General features: G+C 38.3%; 1 protein-coding gene across 7 annotated transcripts in view; it reads right to left on the reverse strand.

Annotated features, from left to right (window-relative positions):
- The window catches only part of DPYS (dihydropyrimidinase), a 62,903-nt gene that overhangs the window by 24,597 nt on the left and 16,212 nt on the right, over positions 1–22,094 (reverse strand). For 4 of the 7 annotated variants that reach the window (XM_071738176.1, XM_071738174.1, XM_071738177.1 and 1 more), the window contains 4 exons: positions 21,084–21,225; positions 18,981–19,123; positions 9,768–9,975; positions 8,096–8,201 (listed from right to left, as the gene is read on the reverse strand). In XM_071738176.1, the coding sequence (XP_071594277.1) occupies positions 8,127–8,201; positions 9,768–9,975; positions 18,981–19,123; positions 21,084–21,225 (568 nt within the window). In that variant the 3' untranslated portion in view covers positions 8,096–8,126. Of the gene's footprint in view, positions 1–6,689; positions 6,832–8,095; positions 8,202–9,767; positions 9,976–18,980; positions 19,124–20,136; positions 20,209–21,083; positions 21,226–22,094 lie in introns of those variants that run through there. The other 3 variants (XM_071738178.1, XM_071738175.1, XM_071738179.1) reach the window with 2 other exon arrangements.

A 22,094-nucleotide genomic window follows, 5' to 3' on the forward strand; every position in this document is an offset into this window, starting at 1 on the left:
ACAGTGGACATTGTCTACCTCAACTTTTTCAAAGCTTTTTATATGGTACCCCACAGCCTGCAGAAGTGGTCTGTGCAGTGGGTAAGGAACTGGCTGACAGGCTGTATCCAGAGGGCGATAGTAAATAGTTCATTCTCCAACTGGCAAAGGGTCACAAGTGGAATCCCCCAGGGATCAATATTGGGCCTGATGATGTTTAACATCTTCATAAGCAACCTGGATGTTGGGATCAAGAGCACCCTGATTATGTTCACTGGTGACACCAAGATGAGTGGAGAGGTTGACACCACAGAAGGGAGAGCCACCCTCCAGGATAACTTAGACAGACTGGAGAAGCTGGCTACCAGGAACTTCATGAAGTTCAGTGTGGAGAAGTGTAACGGTTTGCACCTGGGAACATATAACCCAGGAGTGTATTTCAGACTGGGATCCACCTGGCTAGAGAGCAGCCGTGTGGAAAGGGACCTGAGGGTCTTGGTGTACAACAGGCTCAGCATGAGCAAACAGTGTGCTGCAGCAGTAAAGAAAGAAAGCCAACAAGATGCTGGGTTGCATCAACAAGGGCATCAGCAGCAGAGACAAAGAAGTCATCATCCCACTCCACTCGGTGCTTCTCAGACTGCACCTGGAGTACGCTGTTCAGTTTTGGTTCTCACTTGTACAAAGGATGCAGATAGGCTGGAGAGGGTCCAGAGAAGAGCCACAAGGATGATCAGAGGACTAGAGCACCTGCCATATGAGGAGAGGCTGAGAAAACTGGATCTGTTCATCCTTGAGAAGAGAAGGCTTAGGGGAGACCTTATTTACCATGTTCCAGTACTCAAAATACAGATACAAAGAACATGGAGACTCACTACATAAAGGAGTCACATGGACAAGACAAGGGGCAATGGGCACAAGTTGCTCCTGGGGAGATTCCATTTGAATAGAAGAGGAAGATTTTTCACTCTGAGTACAGTCAGACATTGGAATGGTCTCCCAGGTGAAGTGGTGGTTTCCCCCACCTTGGAAATTTTTAAGTCTCAGCTTGATGGAGTGCTGTGACATACCATATAAACAATAACATTAGAAGGGTTGCACCAGATGATCCTTGGGTTCTGATGATCCTTGGTTCTATGATTCTATGACTTTTACAGAGAACATTGCAGAAAACAGATATGCACAGCAACAGCTTGCATTAATTTTTGAATGCACTGTGCCAGAACCAGAGAGCCACCTGACAAATATTGTTGCCATTACAGTCATACTTGAGTGAACTAATACACTGTTTGCTTCTGTGACCACACATAGGCACACCAGTGTGCTGAAGGTGAGCTGAATGGCACACAGAAAAGATAATGTTTGCTATTTCCCAACCTACTAAACCTGGATTACCAGGGAAAATGGCATATTCTGCATTGTTTTTAATTTCTAAAATAAATGAACTTTTGGTGCCTCAAAACCACTGAGGATTATATCAGTGCTACCACATAGCACTCTGATCTACAGTAATTGGTTTATTCCTCCAGCTACTGAGGTGTCTCTTCAGTTGTACAGCTGAAAAAGCGGGTTAGTTTCTCCCCTGGCATGAGACATACCTCTCATTCTCCACAGACCTTACTTGGTTTCTGTTTTCTCCCATTTATTTCTGTCCTGGGAGCTGGAGAAGTCTGGGGCTTTGTTTTTCTTCAGCTATCTCCTCATAAAGTAGTTCAGTTATTCCCTTGGCCTGTCTGTTTACCATAGCCCTGAACCACATGATTACTTTGTTCTTTTTCCTTTTTTTTTAATTAAAAAACTAAAACCAAACAAAATGAAAAACAAGTCTACAAGTTACAGTATTCCATCCACAGTTATTTATCTTCCTCTTCTTGCCTACCCTCTCTTAGCATTTCCTGCATTTTATCTTGGTTCTTTTCCCCTTTATTTGTCATTAAAAGTCTTCCCTCTTTTGTTATGTTTTCTTCTGTTCCAATAGACCATTTTTCACCATACATAAAAGAATGTAATTTTTCTTTCTAATGAGCTCAAGTGAGCTATAGGTATGGCTGCAATTAAGGATTTTATATATTAATTTATTTGCTTAGTGAAGATTTTTAGATCTTTCAAATTACTTGGCATTGCCTCAAACTACCTCTCTAGAGTTTGTCAGAGACTTATTCATAAACCGCCAGTACTCAAAACAAGAGTCTGAGAAGTCCAGATTTGGATTTTGGATTCATCCCTTCCCCCAGCTAACAGCAGAGCTAAACTTTCTAAATGTCCTTCACCAGTGCAGAAGCTGTTTGATTTACTGTGAAAAATCCCCCAGTTGGATAAAACCTGCTTTGTAAAATTAATGAAAGCCTGCCCTGATTGTCTTGTGAAGATAATTCCAAGAGACATGCTAGTGCTCCTGACCCTCCTGAAGCACAATACAAACAAGGATGTTTCCTTTCAGCAACGATGTTTGTGGAACTCTTATCACCATCCCATACCACAGAAGTTGGCTTCCTTCATAGCTAAGCTAAAGGTTTGTTTTCCTCACTGCTAGTTTTGTTGCAGCATTTTGTGTGGGTAGCTGGGTGTGCAGAGTCAGAGGATCCTCGGTTTGCAACTGCTTTCACCCTGATCCCTGCTCTGTCAATACTGTTACACTGACTTACTGTGCTTTCATCACCGTTTAAATAGCCCAGAGATGCTTGCAATTAAAGAAGAAATGAGCCAAAAGCCTTCCTTTAGTGCTAGTCTACATCACAGAAGTGGAAAGTGAAGATCGAAGGACACTGATGCTGATGAAATAAAGCCTGGAAATGGGGATGTTATTGTTGACTCTATGGGCACAGACTTTAGAACATGGGAACAATCTTCGTGGGTGCTGCTGTGCATGAGTAACTTCCCTTTCCCCTCATTCCTAGTATTTAATACCAGCCCTGCCCTCCAGTGGCCCAGGAGAGCCACATGCCCAGGTATTGCTACTCTGCAGGTACCCTCTGGTACTTGGGGCTGAAGAGAGAAGCACTGGGAGTGGTTGTGCCACAGCCAGGAGCTCTTCACAGGCACTGAAATGATAGCCAGCAGGCAACTGGGCAACAAACATACACTGGCTATGAGGATTTTCCTGCAAGTGGGGGGAATGAAAGCAATATATTAGGTATGCTAGGATCTGATCTCCCAAATTCCTTCTTCGCTCCTGCACCTGGAATCTATGTCCTGAATGTCCCAAATTTCTGTCTCTCTAGGGAGAGTGACAAAAATATGTTTGACAGGCATTTTTTCCTTATTTTGACCATGTATTTGAGTCTTCAACCTTTCCACACAAGAAAGCAGGAAAACCAGCAAAATCCCAAAGGGAAGTGTTAAGCAAGGAAAGGCTGTTCTGAGTTTCAGGCTTGACAAAGCAGATCTCATGTCTTCTGTATTGAGGTGTATTGCTTCAGAGAAAAAGGGGTTTAATGCAGCAGTGCCACCTCTCAAAGCAATCAGATATATTCTACTCTACTGGGTGACCACTGGACTGAGGGAAGAATCACAGAAATCAAACATTTTTCTCAGTAGGCCCTGGAGAAGCCTGAGGATTGTAGATAAAGGAACTAGGATTCAAACATCTGGGAAAGAAATTGTTGCCTTGCTTCCCCATGAAAGGCTCAAGGAAACTTTGGGCTGCAGATGTAATTTCTAATCACGTTTTCCAACCTAGTGAGGGGCATCTATTGTCTTAGGACAAGTTATAGCACAGCCCCAGCAACAACTTCATGAGAATATAAGGAGAAGCAATAGCTGGGATAAGGTTGTAGGACAAATTCAGAAGTCTTGTCAGGGTCTAGAGACTGAGGCATGACTGAAAGATCAATCAATGCTCCTTCCACTGCTCCAGTTCTGTACCTGTGACATAAATGGGCTGTACAATCCTATTGCATCCCATATTAAATATATCCCTACTAGAAAAAACATCCTACTGTATTTTGCTCTGTGTCACTTAATACTGACATTTTGGAACAGGGACCTGGAAAGTTCCAAAATTCCACATAAGTGGACAAAGAACAAGGACTGTAGAGATTTGGAGCTTGACAGTCTCATCTTCAGTGGTAGTGCCTGAACAGCACAGCTGAAATTCTGTTGATGTCACAGAGTTTCTCAAGGGCTATTACTTGGCACTCTGGCTAGAGGCAAGATTCAGGGCCAGCATGTGTCATGGCAAAACAAATACTCATAAACATCACAAACCTGACAGGCTCTAGAACTTGTTGAACTCAAGGACATAAAAAGACAGCAGATGCATTGGTATAAATTCCACTTCACACTATGCAGGTAATTCTTTTTCATGACATCTGCACAATAATTAAAACAGTCATTGGAATTAAAAAGTAGGTATTTGTCAAGAACAAAATCCTAAGGAAGCCTCCTATAAAGAGAATAATTTGTGGTACAGAGCAGTAAATGCCAACATAGGCATCTGGAATTCCTCACTAATTGTATAGGGAGAAGATTCCTCATTTCTAATATAATAAAAACTTGTGGGAAACAAAAAGATTATACAATTTTCCACTGATAATTCACTTTCATGGTTTAGAGAGCTCAGTTTTAAAATATGGGTGTTTATATAACTCATAAAACTACTTGCTGTTATCATACTGCAAAAACATCTGGTTTTAGAAAAATCACTGATTTTTTTCCTTTGTGCTTTCATGATCTGCAGTCTTTTGTATCACTTTGATCTCAGTAGGTGTCCCAGGAGCCCAAAGGACAGCTGAAAGTGTAGCACTCAGTGTTAAACATAAGGCAATTACATACATTCAATCACTTAAACTGTAAACTTATTCTAATTACATCTGCTTTTCTCACAGGCCTAACGTGCAATTTCAAGGTTCTAACATCTGTTAAAAGCTGAAGCCTTTGATGAAAGACTTCACAGAAGTATAAGTTATTTTAAAAGCAGAAATAGGTCATTTCTTCCCCCTGCTTTTCCTGCTCCTCTTCCCAAATTTCTGCTTTTCTTCCAAAGTTTAATTCAAAACACTGGAATCATTGTTGACATACACTCTCGATAGATAAAACATAAGAAAAAACAAGCATCAGTCACACCAGAGAGTTCCAGTTCTGAGGCAAAGATGGGCTAGATGGAAGGCAGCTGCAGAGTAGACATCTGAACCATAGTTAATCACAATGCATTCTCCTTGAAGTCAATTGAGAAAAACTGGCATTACAACCACTCCTCTCATCCCAAAGGAGAACTCTGAACAGGTTCATCTAGACTGTGTTTGATCTTAATGCAGAGATGAATGATGTTCCAGAAGCACCTTTCTTTCTGTTGCTTACTGAGAGAGACTTGATGTCAAATTCAGGTGCAGACCACTGCAGTGTGTAAGTCCAAACTGAGCAGTTAACTCCAGTCCCTTGCAATAGTCATAGTAGCAATGCAGGATGCCTGGTTCTACTGTTTTGCCACCCTAAAGATAACTTGAAAAATAGAAACCCTGTGTTAGTTCTTCCTGAACATCCTCATGATTATCCTCCATCATCTTGAAAAGAAAATTGTCTTTTGCTCTTCAGAGACACAAGAACTACTAACCCAGAAGGAGTTTGTTTCTCATACAAGCTTGTACATCACTGTCTACTTAGGATTACTGCAGGAACTGCAATTCTGCTTTCCATGGTCAAATTAAAAATAACAGTAATTTTCATATGCTTTCTGTGCCTGTCCTAAAGTCTGTGCCTGCTTGGCCCATGGGCTGAATGGAAGTACAGACTATACTGCTTCTACACATAAGACAAAAAACTCACTGTACATTTGTCTTTCAAATATTCCCTAGTAACAGTTGCTTGAAAGGGTATGGCATGTGAAAGTGTAACTTCAAACAAAATTCTAGATTTCTGAGGCAAAACCTGTCTAGACATGGTAACAAAATCATGCTTCTAAGAATACAATTACCTCTGAAAAGGGAAATCAGATTAACTGAGAAAATGTGATTTATTTTTTTTTAATAGGAATCCTATCCTACAAAAAATGTATTTGTTACATTGGGAAAAAACTCACATTTTATGATTTTTTTTTTTTTTTAATTGAATGCATTATGCTCTTGCTCTGGTAATCCCACTTTTCAAGCCTTCAAGTTATGGGCATGTGACTCTCCATAAACCCTTAACAGAAAACAGTATTGTAGGTGAGTTTACCAGTATAGTTAGCATAGGTATGCCTAGAGTGTAACAAAGGAAACACGTGAACACACCAATAAACACTTGGCTGTGCAGATGGAAGGGACAAAATGTATAAACTTCTTCAAAGACAGGGAGATGAAAAAGCAGTTCTAAAATAGTGATAGTTGCCCTGAATTAGCATTTTTCTGTACATTACCCTCTCCATGAAGGGAAAAACAAATCAATCAAATTCAGCATCCACTATCAGAGTTGTATCAGAGTTCTCTGCATCATTAACTCAACCGAGATCTTCCTAACACATTAAATTAATTAGGATTCACCTCTTGTGACCTAACAGAGTAAGAATGTAGAAAACGTGCTTAAAGGCCATTGCTAATGGCCTATTTTATATCTGAATCCTTCTGAAGATAAATATTGAGAAATTCTATCCCCAAACTTAGCTACTGTTAAGAACCTACAGAGTTGCTGCCACATTGTAATTGTAGCAATTATTTATTACTACTCTATTTTCTAAAAAGAATTTTCCAGTTTTTATATATAGATTTCTTTTAAGAATAAATTGCAATAACAACTTTTATGCAGGATGCCCAGTATAATGTTTATTGGTTATTGTTGTTTCATGTTGGCTCTTGAGATGTTGATTGTCGATTGATTGTTGGACCCAGAATTCTCTGCTTTCCTGGGGACAGCAGGGTCATTTTCATTTGCTTTTATCTACAGAGAAGTAAAAGACAATATGATACAATCTTTCAAAAGAAAATCTCTGCTTTGCAATTTGTCACTCAGAGAGGTAATAATGGAGAAAGAGTGCTAGGAGCTAGAAAGAATTATTATTGCTCCCTTACTCTATTGCAGCTTTAGACTTTAGTCCTCTCTATAACAAAAGCCTTCTCCTTACGACAGAGGAAAACAAATAGGATGCTGCACTCTCTGGCTGGTACTTATGCCCTGGATGAGGTTCACTGTGAGGCAGCTTTAAAAGAATGATACAGTCACATGAGAGAAAGCTGGCATCACCCTCCTACTACTGCAGGTTTTTCCTGTCCTCATATTAGTTAGCACTAAGAACAGACCTAATTTAAGTGAGTTGCAAAATGAGGCTTTATACCCACTAACTGGGGAATAATTTCTCAAATTAGCTGACAAGACTGGATGTTTTGTTGCCTCCTCCTTCTCTCCAGCTGCCTTATGCCACTCATATGCACTGCACTGATCCTTGCTAGGTTCTTCTGGAGAGAGTTCAACTCACTGAAACAACAGAAAACTAACCAAGGAAAAGGAAGGTAATTGTTTTCTACAGAAATCAGCCCACAGAAAAATCTACTGAGCATCAGGGCATCTACAGGTAAGGGAGTGTAAATAACCAAGCTGCACACTGTGGACACTGGAGAGAGGAAAAAGGAGATGCTGGGTGTTATTCCCCTGCTAGCAGCACTGGGCCTGCCAGCAGCTCAGGCATCCATTAGCCCACTGTTGGCATTGACTGAAGCATTTCCAATTGCATGAAGACAGATGTTGTCCCTGAAAAACTGATCTACCAGCTTAACCCAAACACCACAATTATTGGAGTCTCATTGTCTGTAACAAAAAGACACTAAAGAATTTCATTTTTTACATCAAGCCATATCTAGGGTTGTTTGTTTGGGGTTTTTTTTGTAAATTTACAAGCCAAACCTTTATGCTTTACGTGTACTCCTGGTGCTAACTGAAGTCAGGTTTTCTATGGGCCTTCATACCCATGTGTCACTCTAGCAATTAAACTACTTTGGACCTTCTCATCTAAACTTTTTAAATGATGCTCCAGTCCAAAAGATGTCCTCCACACCTCAGCTGCCACACATTTTCATCACATTTAAAAGACAACTCAGCTTCTGAGAGGGCTTATATCACAAGCTATAGTCTGCTACACTTGTTTGCTTCCAGTTTCAGAGAAATATTAAGTAGAGCAGTTTTTAATAATTAAGAGACAGTTAGTTACCTGCAAGAGTCAGAACTGGGGGATGAGCCTATTAGTTTGGCGTGGCAGATGTTTCTGAGACCACATCTGTATATGGTGCTCTCTTAACAGGAACAGGCTGACAGACCTGCAATAAAATATTTCAAATCTTTCACTATTAATTGTTTTCCCCTTGGAATTTTTAATTGGACACAATGAAAATACCAGTCCTATAATAATTCAGCTTTGTATGTTATGTATCCCAACACTTTAATCAAAACTCTCTCTTGAAAAGATCCTTTATGCTGGGATTAAACCTTTCAGTTCTAAACTTCCATCAGGAGCTGGGTGCCTCAATTTGTTCAGCACTGTAGTAAAGCAGTTCTAAACCCATTTTTAAGAATAAGCAACTGACCCTGATCTACTTCATTTTATTGATGCTATTTCCCTTCTTAGTCCAGACAGATACTGGAGTGGCAAAACACCAGCAATTATGGCACGTAACCAGGATATGCTAAATCACAACCATAAATCAGTTAATCTGGTTGCTTCTGTATGTTCTTTACTCTTGGTTCAGCTACTTCAGGGTATCCCAGGAGAGAACACATACAGAGAAAACACACCTGAATTGCTTTCCAGAACAGCTGACTCACTGTATGCTCAAGCTATAAGCTTGGTCTTTGTTAAAGTAACCACAAACAAACAACAAAAGTAACACAAACAAATAAACAAAAAAAAGAAACCTAAACAAAAACCAAAAATTCAATAACCAGTTTTCTATTCTTAGTTCCCAGATAAAAACTGTGTGCTCATGCAGGGTTTCCCTGCCTACCCATTGTATTATGGGTATCAATTTACAGACAGCCCACCACCTCCTGTGAAAATGTAGTCTTTGGAGGGGAGCCTCACTCAGCCACTTGTCCATCCCTTTCTCAATCCATCAAGACAACAGCAGGGTGAAATACACAGAAGTATCTTGGAAACATTTCAATGTGTCTTATCTCACATGTGTGCTCATCTGATTCAGCTTTTAAATCCTGTGAATCTCACTGATTCAGGTTGTGATTTTAAAATATACTTATTCTGTCTGCTTTTGAAAATGTTACCCACAAAAAGGAAAACAAAGGATGCAAAAGCACTCATAAATTCTTGCATGGTAAATAGGCACTGAAAACTCAATCTTCATGTATTTGAAATATTTCTCTTTTTAAAGTATATGTAACAAAAGCTTGAATAGAGTTATCTTGCTTGGTCCAGCACTGCATTTTGCACATGTTCAGCTTTTAACATATTCTTGGTGTAAGAGACCCAAGTTTTCAATATTTCACAGAGCTTCCTCAGTGTAAGATTCCTTCCTGCATATGAAGTTGAGCCTCTCAGATTTTCAGTGAAATCAGTGATGGAATGTATCAATTAGCCAGATTACTCATGAGCAAAACTTTGTCCACTTTAATTACAAGTGGGACATGTTATTTTAAAATTAACCCAGGTTTAGTCTGTGAGCTGTATAGACTAAGAGCAGGAACAAAGCCTATGATATTTTTTCTGTAAGATAAAGAGCAATAAAAATTGCATCCTCAGTTTCATTTCCTCCCACCTTGGCAGAGTTTGATTAGTAAGGGAAATTACCACTGAATCCCCAATCCTGTCTTCCCAAGAGCTGGTTATCCTCATGTTGTACAAAACATTACAGAGATTTATTAGTTTAATTAACCTGCTCCCTCTGCCTGACTCGTTCGTAGACATATGGAGGGAATGGTGGACGGGAGACGTATTTGCCTTCTCCTGCTGTGACATTGAAAGCTCCACCTTCATAAACCACTTTGCCTCTTGAAACTGTTGCAACTGGGACTCCATGGCAGACCATTCCTTCAAATATATTAAAGTTGTTGGCCTGGTGATGTGTCTTTGCAGATATTGTCCTGCGTTTACAAAAGAAAACAACACCCAAAATTACTATGGTCCCTGCATTTAATTTCATTACCAAATTTTGAGAAATGGATAAAGGAAGAAAATTTAGCAGCATTATTAAACTATGACATTGTAAAAGTACATCATGGAACAGCTGTAAAAATAGAGCAGAACATTAACATTTCATTGAACAGTAATTGCATTTCAAAAGAACGAAGAGGGGCTCAAAAGGACAGAACTTTGCAGCCTTGAAATATAAAATTTTCCACTAGAAAGAGATTAGTGGGAAAAAATCAGGTTGCAATATTTTATATGGATAACATGATTTCATTCTGCCTTGTCAACCAACTATGTATGCACGATAAGGTCAGAAAATGCTCCAACCTTTTAGCTAGAATGACTTGCAATTTCAAGTTTCAAAAGTATGGTTGCAATAATTCACAAATAACACAGAGAGTATTTTAGTGGAAAGTCAGTAGATGGTTACGGATCTTGGTAACTCTTAATGTGAGTGGGACGGATCTAGTGAATGACACCCCAAATATATTGATGCTGCTTAATAATAATAATAATAGAATCATAGAATGGTTTTGGTTGGAGGGGACCTCAAAGATCATTTGATTCCCACCACCCTGGATGGGAATGGACACCTTCCACTACACCAGGTTGCTCAAAGCTCCATCCAGTCTGGCCCTGAACACTTCCAGGCTGGATGAAGCTTTGATAAATAAAAAAACCCTCACAATTCTACATACCTTTCCTCCAAGGCTATTAAGCAAATGATAATTTTAGACTTCAACATTATTCATTTGAGCTATGCTATAATTTCTTTATTTATGCATAGACTTTATGAGCATCATTTTTCTAACCAATGTCTCCAACCCTAAGTGGATACACTAAAGGCAGAGCCAATGCTAGAAATGACATTAGCATCTGGCAGTGCAGGCTGTGTATACTTTCTTTATTTTATAGTTTCACTGCTGAGCTACCTAGTAGCTACTGTATCTAAAAATGGGCCACAAGATTTTTAATTTTAGCTAATTATTTTATTAACATCTTGTTTCCAGACTACAGATATTTTAAAAATTTTAATTATTTGAAGAGTTTGTATTTTCATTGTGATCTGTAATTTCTGAAAGGAAGGAAGCTTTGTGCTTTTGGCTAATGGGCAGAATTCTCCAGAACAGATGCTCACATAATCAAAAAACTATCAAACACATATAGCATTGACAATATTTCAGATACTATATCTTTGCAAAAGAAACATCAAAGTTAAAACAAATATGAAATATAAATAGATTAAAATATCAATCTACTTGGAGTAGAATTTTCTAAAAACTTAGTTAATTTCTTTCTCAAGTAAAACAAAATCTTTCTTGAAGGACAGCCATTTTCAAAAGTAGTCACATATCAAATATTTCCAATGATTACTTATACAGAAGAAAAAAGAACTTGTGGAAGAATACTTAGTTTTCCTTTCATATCATTCCATTGAACTCAAAAAAATTTGTTCTGCAAAGACTACTTTTAAATCGTTGTGGAACTTACTTTTTAAAGTATTTCTGTATATATAGAAATACTTTCTATGACAAATTTGTCCATAGGAATGAAAGTGCTCCCTTACTCAGCACACCTTGGACAGTACATTCATGAATGTCTGCTCATCAGCATCATCTTGTAGATTAGCAGTGAAAGAGTAAGCAAAAGTCAAACCTCTCTTGTATTTACTGGTCCTATGAACACTGTCAAACAACTTTATCCATGAATGTTATAATAACACTATAAAGAGTTTGTGAGCATATTCCTCTAGCTTATTACATTACCCTTATGGGTCCAATTGCCAGAAGAGTAAGTAAGAACAACTGTAATATAATTATATTTAGCATTCTCTGGGTATACATCATATCTATTTACACAATAGCACTGGGACTCAAAAAGAAAAATAGAAGAGGTAATTTGAACAAACAGAAATAAGCAAGATCCTTCAACTCAACATGTTTAAATGTTCCAGAGAAGGATCACTAGAGGTAAACATGCCTCAGAGGTATGTACATCCTTCTTAAAATGATACAAAATGAGTGGAAGTTAGAACATTTTTTAAAAAATCTATTTGTACAGATAAACCTTACAGTATGAGAAAACACATTTTCCAGAGCTTGTTTCAACCTCAAACTTGTATAGAACTAATTTATAATGTCTGTTGAAACAAGACTTAGAGCTTGCTGCCCTTTCTGAAGGAGAAAGAGGATCCTCTCAGATGAAGATCACCAAATTTGGTCTGTGATTTATCCCTTTGACATTATCAATGGCAGTGAAAGTTTCATGTAGCAACCGAGCAACCAATCAACCCAGAACTAGATGGTATGCTTAGGTCTGAAGCTCACAACTCAACACCCTTATGCACAGAGTGCTTTCTATTGCAATAGCCTTTTCAGTAGCAGGCAGCTTGCTGGGAATCTTAGTGAAATTCCCGTGTTTGCTCTGAACGTATAAACACTATTGACCACTTGACTAATGGAAAAAATAGTTTTGATCCACTTATAATCCAAGAAACCAGGACTGCCACAACAGTAAGAGATGCCTCTAGCATCCTAAGTGATGTCTGACATAAGAGATTACTCAACGTGAGAAAGCAGATTCTGACTTCAGCCTTCAAAAACCTGAATTAGAATATTTTTATAAAATCTGCAAAAATCTCTAATTCTCTTCACAATAAAAATTACAGTGGGTTGGTTTTTTTTTTTTCAAACAACCCTTTCTCAAACAGAGACTGAGATCAGAACAGTTACTTTGACATTTAAGAGAACATTTTCCTCTACAAAGAGGATACTGCAAAGACATCAGGTACTCTCTTGTTCCACTTACACCAGTGTTTCCATGTAATTGACTTCATCTGCTTTTGATACACAGGTCTTGCAAAGAGCTTTTAGGCTATCAGTAAAAAAAAATTGTATTCCTCTAGTTACAAAGAGGAAGACTGCTTCTGAAAATGTCTTTTTTTAAAATCCACTGCTTCTGTCCAACTAATTTAGTCAAATAGCAATTTTTTTAGTCTAAGAACTATTACCAGATTTTCCCTAGTAATCCGGTGTATGCTCTATGAAAAAAGGCTTTAATCTCACTTCTAGAATATTATATATAAATAAACAGCAAACTGAAGTTTGAGAATTTTAAAAAAGCATCAGATCAGACCTTCGAAGCAAGTTGTAGGGTGAAATTCAAGGCTTTTCAGGTGAAAAGCTCAAAAGTTGTGCCCTTAAGTTTTCTTTTCATTTCAAGTCACACACAACCTCGGAGCATCATAAACATTTCTAGGTCTCAGTCAGAGCCTGAAATACTAAATAGTGTGTTACAGTCAGGGAGTTACAGCCAAGCAGGAAGGGAAACTGGATGAAGGGAAATTATTAGGTACTATGGGCAATCTTCTGCCCTTCTTAATGCATAGGACATGAAGCTACATCAGTCCTGTGAAGGTAGGTGCTGGAGTAAAGTGAGCTCTAGAACCTAAATTGTGACTGCTGTGAGGAATATCACTTTAATTTTCATGGGCAGCATAAGAAAATGAAGAATGTAATTACTTTCAATGAAATCTGGATGCATACCTTAGACAGTTTTCTTAAAGAATTAGAGGCACAGGAACATGAAGGAATTCAATAGTCAATAGCACTCACACAGGAATAGCTGTTCAACATCTCATTAAAAGGAGGACACCTATTTTATAACTAGATAATTAATTAATTTAAAACATAGTAATAAAGGCAGCTAAAATGACCTGAATTCACTGTTGAATAGAAAATTATTTCGTTGACAGCTGCCATAGAAAACCAACTTATGTAAGAGTTTTTAAGATGTAAGCAACTTCGTTCAGTGCTTACGATGCAGAACCTCCAAGTTTTTTGGAGCTGGGGGTAGATGAGAAATGCCACTGTGCTGAGGACAATATCAGCCTTTGTGAGTTGCCTCTTGACATCACTTTCAGAGAGATGCCTTTTATTTCTACATATTGCTAACCTGATTTTCTAAAATCTAGGAAAAAAAAAAATCAATGTGCACATGTCTCTGCTGTCTTGAGCCACCACTCATTTACAATGATAATAAAGTTGAACCTTGTTAGAGTCAGTTTTACTAAAAAAACCAAAACAAACAAAAAAAATCTATGTGCAAAATGGTAGCTATGAGCCTGTAACAGATTTAAAATACATGACCTATTTTCTATTAAGTAATTGAAGTAACTGCATATGCAATTATATGCAAGCAACCATTTGTAAAGCTGTATTCCTAGAATCTTAAAAATATCTTTAAATAATCATTGGCTTTGAGGAGCCTTTTGGGGTGAGGAGCTTTGTGGATAAAATAACAGATGCAATATGAGGTAGGAAGTTGACATTTGGAAGCTCCAAGTCAAAGTGATCTATTTGAGTGGTAGGATCTTCATTTCATTAAATCATAGATCTGAAAATTCATAATTTTAAGATGGGTAGAGACTGACAACAAAATTATTTTTCTGATTACGGTAAGTAACTCATTTGTCAACAATACCATCAGTCTGGTCCTATACTTCACTCTAATGAGCCTATTCAATGACTATAGAGGATCTAGAAGTGATTGCTAGGGAGAAAAAGGCAAGGTTATACAAGGAGAAAATAATAATAAAAAAAATTATTTACCAACTTTTTATTTTACAAGTTTTATTTAGCAAGCCACCAGCGAAACATACATCATACTCTCTCAAAGAGGTCATTTTGCTACAGTTCACAGAACCACAGGGTCACTAAGGTTAGAAGGCATGTCTGGAGATGATCTATTCCAAGCCCCATGGCTTGGATTGGGGTCAGCTAAAGTAGGTTTCCCAGGACTGTGCCCAGTCAGGTTTTAAGTACCTCCAAAGATGGAGACTCTGTAACCTCTTTGGGCATCCTGATCCAGTGCTTGATCATCTTCACAGAAAAAAAAAAAAAAAAAAAAAAAAAATTTCTTATGTTTAAGTGGATTTTCCTAAATTCTAATTTGTGCCTATTGTTTTATTCTCCATGTCCTTAATTAATCAGAGATAAAAAGTCTTTGATACAAACTCTGCTTCTAGTTGAACGAGTGTACACTCATGCATGTACATGCTTACTCTTGTACAAAAGAATAGGGAGCTATTGAAAATGCCCAAACATACTTACCCCATGTATACATATTTTTTTTCCACATTATTTCATTTTGCCTCATGTTTAGATGCAGTTATTCATATAGACACTATTCAAAATTTTCTTCAAGCATCAAGAGAATAGGACAGTTGTAGCATTTATTTATCTAATCATCTACTAACATCTTTGTTTCTTCTTCTTTCGTGTCATGAAAAATTACAGGCAGTTGCTTTGCAGAGTGGTTAAATGTTGTAACTTGTCCCCACTTAAGCCTCTGAGGCTGAAGACCTGACTGCAAATGAGATAGACATAGGCTGCAGATTTTCATTCTAACAAATGCAAAAGATTTATCCGTGAACTTATCTACATGCAAGCAAAGGCACTGAGGAAACCTATGCCAATAGACTGAACCACTCTGACTTTTCACTGATGTGTATCCATTCCACGTAAAACACAGAAACAACGTTAGAAAGAAGGGCTAGAAACCACATCTTCCCTAGTCATGTCACACCATGAGTGATCAGACTAACAAATCCTTTTCCTTCCTCTCCTTTTCTCTTTAGGCTCCTGCCTTCCCTGCTTAACAGGGAACCTCCTCTGGAGGCTGCAGCCACTGCTGCTGTGCTCAGGGTTGAGCTCCACAGCTCCACACTGAGTCTCCCAAAGACCCCCAGGGTGATGGGATGAGTGACTGCTACCTGCACTGCCAGCTCTGCTGCTGCTTTCAAAAGTAGTGAATTCTCAGGTTATAATAGTGAGTGGAAAAGAACTGGTGGATTAGGCTTTCCAGACTGCGTGTTGTTATAATGAAGTAGCTGGACTTAGTAAGTTAAACACTATTTGAGATGGGTTTTATATCCCTGTGGGTGTTTGATCTTGCCTTTGGGGTCTGATCCAGGGCTTCTTTGCAAGTCTCTGACAGGCTACAGGGAGTTTACTGAGGTCTAGTGTCTGCCAGGAGCTGTATGTCTGAGACTTTCAGCACCATCTGCCCCTGCTTTACAAGGAGTCCTCAGCTTTTTCCATGGTCTGAATAAGGTACTGCTGTATTTAGATTCCTTGCCTGAGCATTTCTGAAACAAGCCCTAGAGATTTTGTATTCTTGCTTGCTGTCAAATAGGTAAAGGCACCAGCTACAGAGGATGCTGACTTGCTGATAGCTGACGTTGCCTTTTCCTTGCTTGCTCTGCCCTCTCCTTCTGGAACAGTCTTTACAGTTACTGTTGTTTCACAGACTTGGGGCTATTTATTGCATGGAGTTGAAAGAACTGGGCAAAAGCACATATTAAAATAAGATGGTACAGTGAGTACACATTTGCTGGCTGAATGTGTTTTTCTAAGAAATTCTCACAAAACAGTCCTGTGTGAGCAAACTGTACTTGGGATACTGAGGGTGTTGAAGTTTGTGGGATGATGTTTGGTAGTGCATGGTTGTAATAAATAAACAGGCCCCTTTGCTATTTGCGTGTTCTTTAATGAATATGCAACAAGTACAAGGAGGCTAAGAGACATAACCTGGCAGAACTCACAGCCGTCCTTTCAAATGTAGTTTCTAACTAATTTATACATTCAAATGTGTTCCTCCCAATACTGCTTGCTGTTATACAGACTTGCTAAAACCAGTACTTGGAAGCCCTTAAATACAGCAGCAAATCTGATATATGTGTTCCTATAACATTTTCAGCAGAAATTACCAGAAAATGCTACAGGAAGAGGCCAATGAAGCTGACCCATAGATGGAAAGCCTCAGGTGAAATGGCAGATGGCTGCAAGTGGAACCTTGAATCAGAATTGCTTCCTGCTTACAGAGCTGTCACATTGAATTAATTAGATTTTTGCAATCTTTAAAGAGAAAATCCTAAAAGTCCTGAATGCCCAGATAGCACCCAACAAGTTGCTATCGTACAATGATGTGAAAGGGGTAATGCAGATGATTTATGCAGCTGTAGGGCTGTAAGGTTTTGTATTTTGAACAGCTTTACTACCTTTCAGGGTTACTTCTGAATCTTCCCTACGGACTTCCTCTGACAGATTCTGGTAATACCAGTTCCTTGCAGCAATACTTCTAACACTTTAGGCTAGTATCAGACAGTAGTTTAATAGCACAGCAACACAGAATCAAAACTGGAAAATTCCGTTTTCTTCTTGCAAGGTTTTTAGACTTACAAACAAGAAAAAAATCATTCCCAGAAGAGGAAGGACTTAGCAAGATAGAGGAACAATCCTATTGGGAAATTGAAAATCAAGCCCCAGAGTCAAGTGAGTACATGAGGCTGCACCTTGTGTAATATCTTTAATGGCTGAATTCCATTAGCTAGATCCCTTTTTTTCTGCTGGGCTGTTTGTGCCCTCTTCAGGATTTGTAGTGAAATGAATAGACAAGCATTAGTGAGATTTATTTATATATACTCATGTAGTTCATGCAATTGTACCTGCAGAGAGGGTTGTTCCCAGCAAAGCCAAAGGGATAAACAATAGGAACAGCACTGGATCAGGAAAATGGCTGAATTTAAAATCAGCTTTTTCAGTAAGAAAATACAGTACAATGTTCAAAAAAATATTTTAAGAAAATCTGCACCTTTACAGCTGCAGTGGGAAAAAAAGCAATTAGAGCACTCAACAGAGAGTGCAGGGAAGCAGAAGGAATGTTTGGGAGGCAAAAGGATAAATAATTACAGGAGCTGACAAAGCACCTTGAGGACAATGTCAGAACTCTGCTGTCCTTCTAGATTCATTTGTCCCCAGGCAGAGCAAAAGTAAATTCAGAAAAAAAATACTTTTTTTTTAAAAAAAAAAAAAAAACCAAACAACAGAGTTTATAACTCCACTGTCCTGAAATAGCTCATCGCTAGTATCTCAAAATGTGCTTGCTCAACATGCCAGAAGGCAAAATGCACATGAAAATCAATCTGACCCAGCACTGGGCAGGACTCTATTTTTATTGGGGTTGACACTCCTGAAACTTCTTTTGCTGGTGTTGCCAGTTTTTTGTGGGACATCTGAATAGCAACCTCCATGTCCTCAAGCTTTGTAGCTTAAAACACGGAAGAATTTTCCTCTCAGTGTCACATGGTTTTGGTACACATTAACGTACTGAAATGAGTGAGAACTGCATTATTGCAAAATCTTAAGGAAACAGAAGATTGGTCAAGAAAATTTTACTTGTGTAAAATAAACCTAGGACTAGGGCTTTTTTTTCCTCCATTTGATTTTCAAAATCATATTTGGCCAATTGTGTTTTAAAACTATCCTCTACCATGAAGCAAGTCTTAAATTCCTTTTTGTTTAAAAACCAAACAAACAAAAAGAAAGAAAGCAAAATCAAACAAAGGCTGAAAATCTAATGCCATCTGAGTTAAAACAGTTCAGGTTTTAGGAACACTAAACAATGTGATAGCCATGATGAAAGATGGTCATATGGTTATCAGGCCCAATACCCCACACAGCCCATCTAGGCCTAGTGACTGTTTGAATAAGACTGATGAAGAGATTTAAAGGAGGGTCAATGTGTGCCTTTAATGCAGTTATAAGCTCCCACTGATCAGTGGAGCTGAGCCCAAAACAAACCAAAAGAAAACAGAGCATTTAACAGAGTTACTCTAAGATCCCAAAATTGTTATTTTTACTCTTAGGATACCAAGCCCTGGTAGAATAATGTAAAGACCACGTTATTTTTGCAGTTAGTCAGTAATTTAGATTTTTTAAATCCACCTAGAGGTCAAAGATCTCTGTTTATATATAAACTATTGTAGGAGACGAACAACCTATAAATAATTCACATGAAAAATACCACAACCTCACCCCAAAGGCTTATTGCTTATAGGCTTTGAAATACTTTTTCCTGCAGAGAGGCTGGATGGAAAGAAATAACTACCCATACATACCTTGTAGCTTTGGGATCCCAAATTACGATGTCAGCATCAGAACCCACAGCAATCCTCCCCTTCTTTGGGTAAAGGTTAAAGATTTTTGCTGCATTTGTGCTGGTAACAGCTACGAATCTGTTTTCATCCATTTTCCCACTGTACTGCAGAAAAGTACATAAAGGCAAACTCACTACTTTTTTTAACAAGGAATGAAAAAAATGCTCCTGTTATTAAAGAGGCTAGGATGAGTGACAGCTCTCTGCCAACACCACAGCATTTTTTTTTTAAATTGTCATACTGAAGAGTTTAAAAAAATAAAAATAACTACTTGTCTCAGATGCACATTTAGTAATGTACATTCACTCAATACAATAACTTTATCTTACTTTATCCCACAGCAAAAAGGAAAAAAAGACAAATGTAATGCTCTATGGATCCAGTCTCCAGTCAACTGAAATAAATTTTTTTATCTGGCTTTGAATCTCTAGTCCTGCACAGCAGTTTTCTGAGGAGACGTAATATCTCTTCAGTATCTAGATTAAGGAAAATGGTGAGACAACATTAAGGAGAGCCTAGAAGATGACAAAGGAGAGGCAAGGCTGTGTTAAGACAGAAAGGTGATTTACAAATCGCTGGCAATAACACAAAGGGTAGTACTGTTCAGTAAATGAGACTAAGTAGTATAAAAGCAAGATTTGTTGATGTGACACATCAGCAAAACAGCAAATAATGATGGATACATGTGTCTTGAAGTGTCTACTGCTACATAAAAATAATAATGGATATACTTGTGTCTTGAAGTGTCTACTGCTACATAACTAGTTTAATCCAGCCTCAATGACTGCTGTTTGCTCAGAGAACCAGCTACACTGGCAGTAATATTGTGTATAGGTCAGTCTAGGAATCAGAATATCATAAAAACATGTTTTTATGGTGGCCTGTGAGCAGTCAAATGAGGAGAAAAGCATAATGAAAGAGGTGAACGCTGCTCTTGTAAATAATGGTATGTGGGAAGGGAGGGAAGCTTTCCAGATAAACTCTCACAGCTATGTCATTTTTTACAAGCAAGAAAAGGAAGGATACTACTGGTTGAAGAACCTCTTGAACAATTATCTTGCCTAACAGGAAACAGCATTCAAAATCAGCACCAATGTACATATGCATTACTCACTTTCATACTAATTCCAAGTCAGATTATATTCCAGTTCACACCAGAAATAATCTGCTTTGCACATGCCAGCTGGAACTGAATCCCAAATACAGATAAACAAGAGAGATTCTGAGCCACATCCTTACCAAGTGTGTAAGGTAGAGAATTCTCATGCAACAAATAAATATGCTTCACAGCACATTATAAACTGCTGCAAGACAATAGTAACCAGAAAGTTGAACTAGAGCCTCTGGAATTTAACAGGATTGTATTAGTCAGAGCAATCGTAACACACAGTAAGCAGCAGATCCCTCATCAGATTGCCTCATCTCCTCTCTCATCAGATTACTCCATATCCAAAAAAACTTGGCCACTAGCTTTCAGATCTATATTTATTTAGTGTCTGAAGGCCATTGTCCTGAGAAGTACCAAGTATTCTTGTGCTGGCACTGAGAATCTGAAGTCAATTCTCATCTCAATGTATCCCAGGACTGAGCCATACATTGAAGAAACATTTCCTATCTCTAGCTTGCTTTTTCTGGCTGAAAAGACACTGGAAGTCGACAGGCCCACACTCAGTGTGAAAGCTGCTCCAACAGCTAAGTTTGAGAGAGATCAAAAAGGAAAAAATAAATAACTGACCGAGTAAAAAATGTGGGCACCTTTTTTATTTCATTTTCCTTTCACCTGTTGAAGAAAAAGATGCAAGTAAAGGTACTCTGCACTAATGCTGAAATAATAGCAGTCCTTTGCTGTTACATTATAAAAATTATTCTCCAGTGCTGTATTTTAAGCACCAAGAATCTTCTTCTATCTCCCAGGAACATAAAGTGAGAGTTAGTAAGGACTCTGTTATGCTACTTAATCAAAGGAATTATTCTATGATAAATACACTTGATAAAACTGCTGAAAGATTGTATTTTGTTGGATAAATCAATTACCTCCATGCTCAGACATCTTTATATACTTACAACACCTTTTTCCCATATGACTGACATCCTGTCTTCCACACCATTCACTCCATTAGGGATTTTTGTGAAGTCATCCTTACCCAGAGCTTTCTGGCATATGTCAAAGGTGCAATTGTCAGTTCCTGTCACAGATAGGTCATCACTATGGAGAAACAAAGTTCATTATGAATCAGAGTATTGGACATGTATTGGGCAGTGTCACATAGGAAAATCTATCTGGAAGACTGGGTAGCTCCAGTTATCCTGCAAGGAAAAACTGACACCCCCTCCCAGCCTATTTTCACTGCCACCCTCCAAGAGTAGCTATACAGTAACAGCCACTTCCTTGTGAAGAAGTTTACTTTTCAGAAACCTCTCACAAGAAAGTAAAATACACTTTGCACAAGTCAAAGCTATCCTACAAATGGAGGACTGTCCCACCTTGCCCTGAGCAAGGGGCTTGGTGTCACCCACTTAGGGCAATTTTGAGGACCGTGTCACTCCATATACCCTGTAAAATTACCACAGATCTGACAATTGTCAGAGAATGTTCAGAAATACCCACACAAAATATTTGGTCAAATTATCAAAAACCTTTTACGGAGTCAAGCTTTATGGGTAATGAAATACCAGCAAACCACACATTTTGCTAACTGCAGGTATCTGAAGGATAATTCTATTCCTACTTACTTCTGAAGGAGATGTTATAAAGTGGACAATTTATATCTAACTTCAGAAGTCAGCAGGCTTAGTTTTTATGCAGTGTCCAAATTTCAAGTGAAAAGGTAAGCTGACAACAAAACCTGGAACCCCTAGCTGTGACCCCATTGTTTTACACATTTTCCACAGCCTTACTTTCCCCTCTGGATGTGCCTCATTTATTGTTGCAATATTAGCAAGACAAGCCTTATTGATTAAAATCAAATGGAGAAAGAAGGCCATAGGAGTTCAAAGAAAAAAAAAAATCTAAACACTTTCTAATTTCTTTAGCAAAATATGTTTCTCATCTATTGTTTTAACTTCCATTTCTCC

Source organism: Heliangelus exortis, chromosome 2 (genome assembly GCF_036169615.1).
Source record: "Heliangelus exortis chromosome 2, bHelExo1.hap1, whole genome shotgun sequence".
In the NCBI taxonomy this organism is placed as follows: Eukaryota; Metazoa; Chordata; class Aves; order Apodiformes; family Trochilidae; genus Heliangelus; species Heliangelus exortis.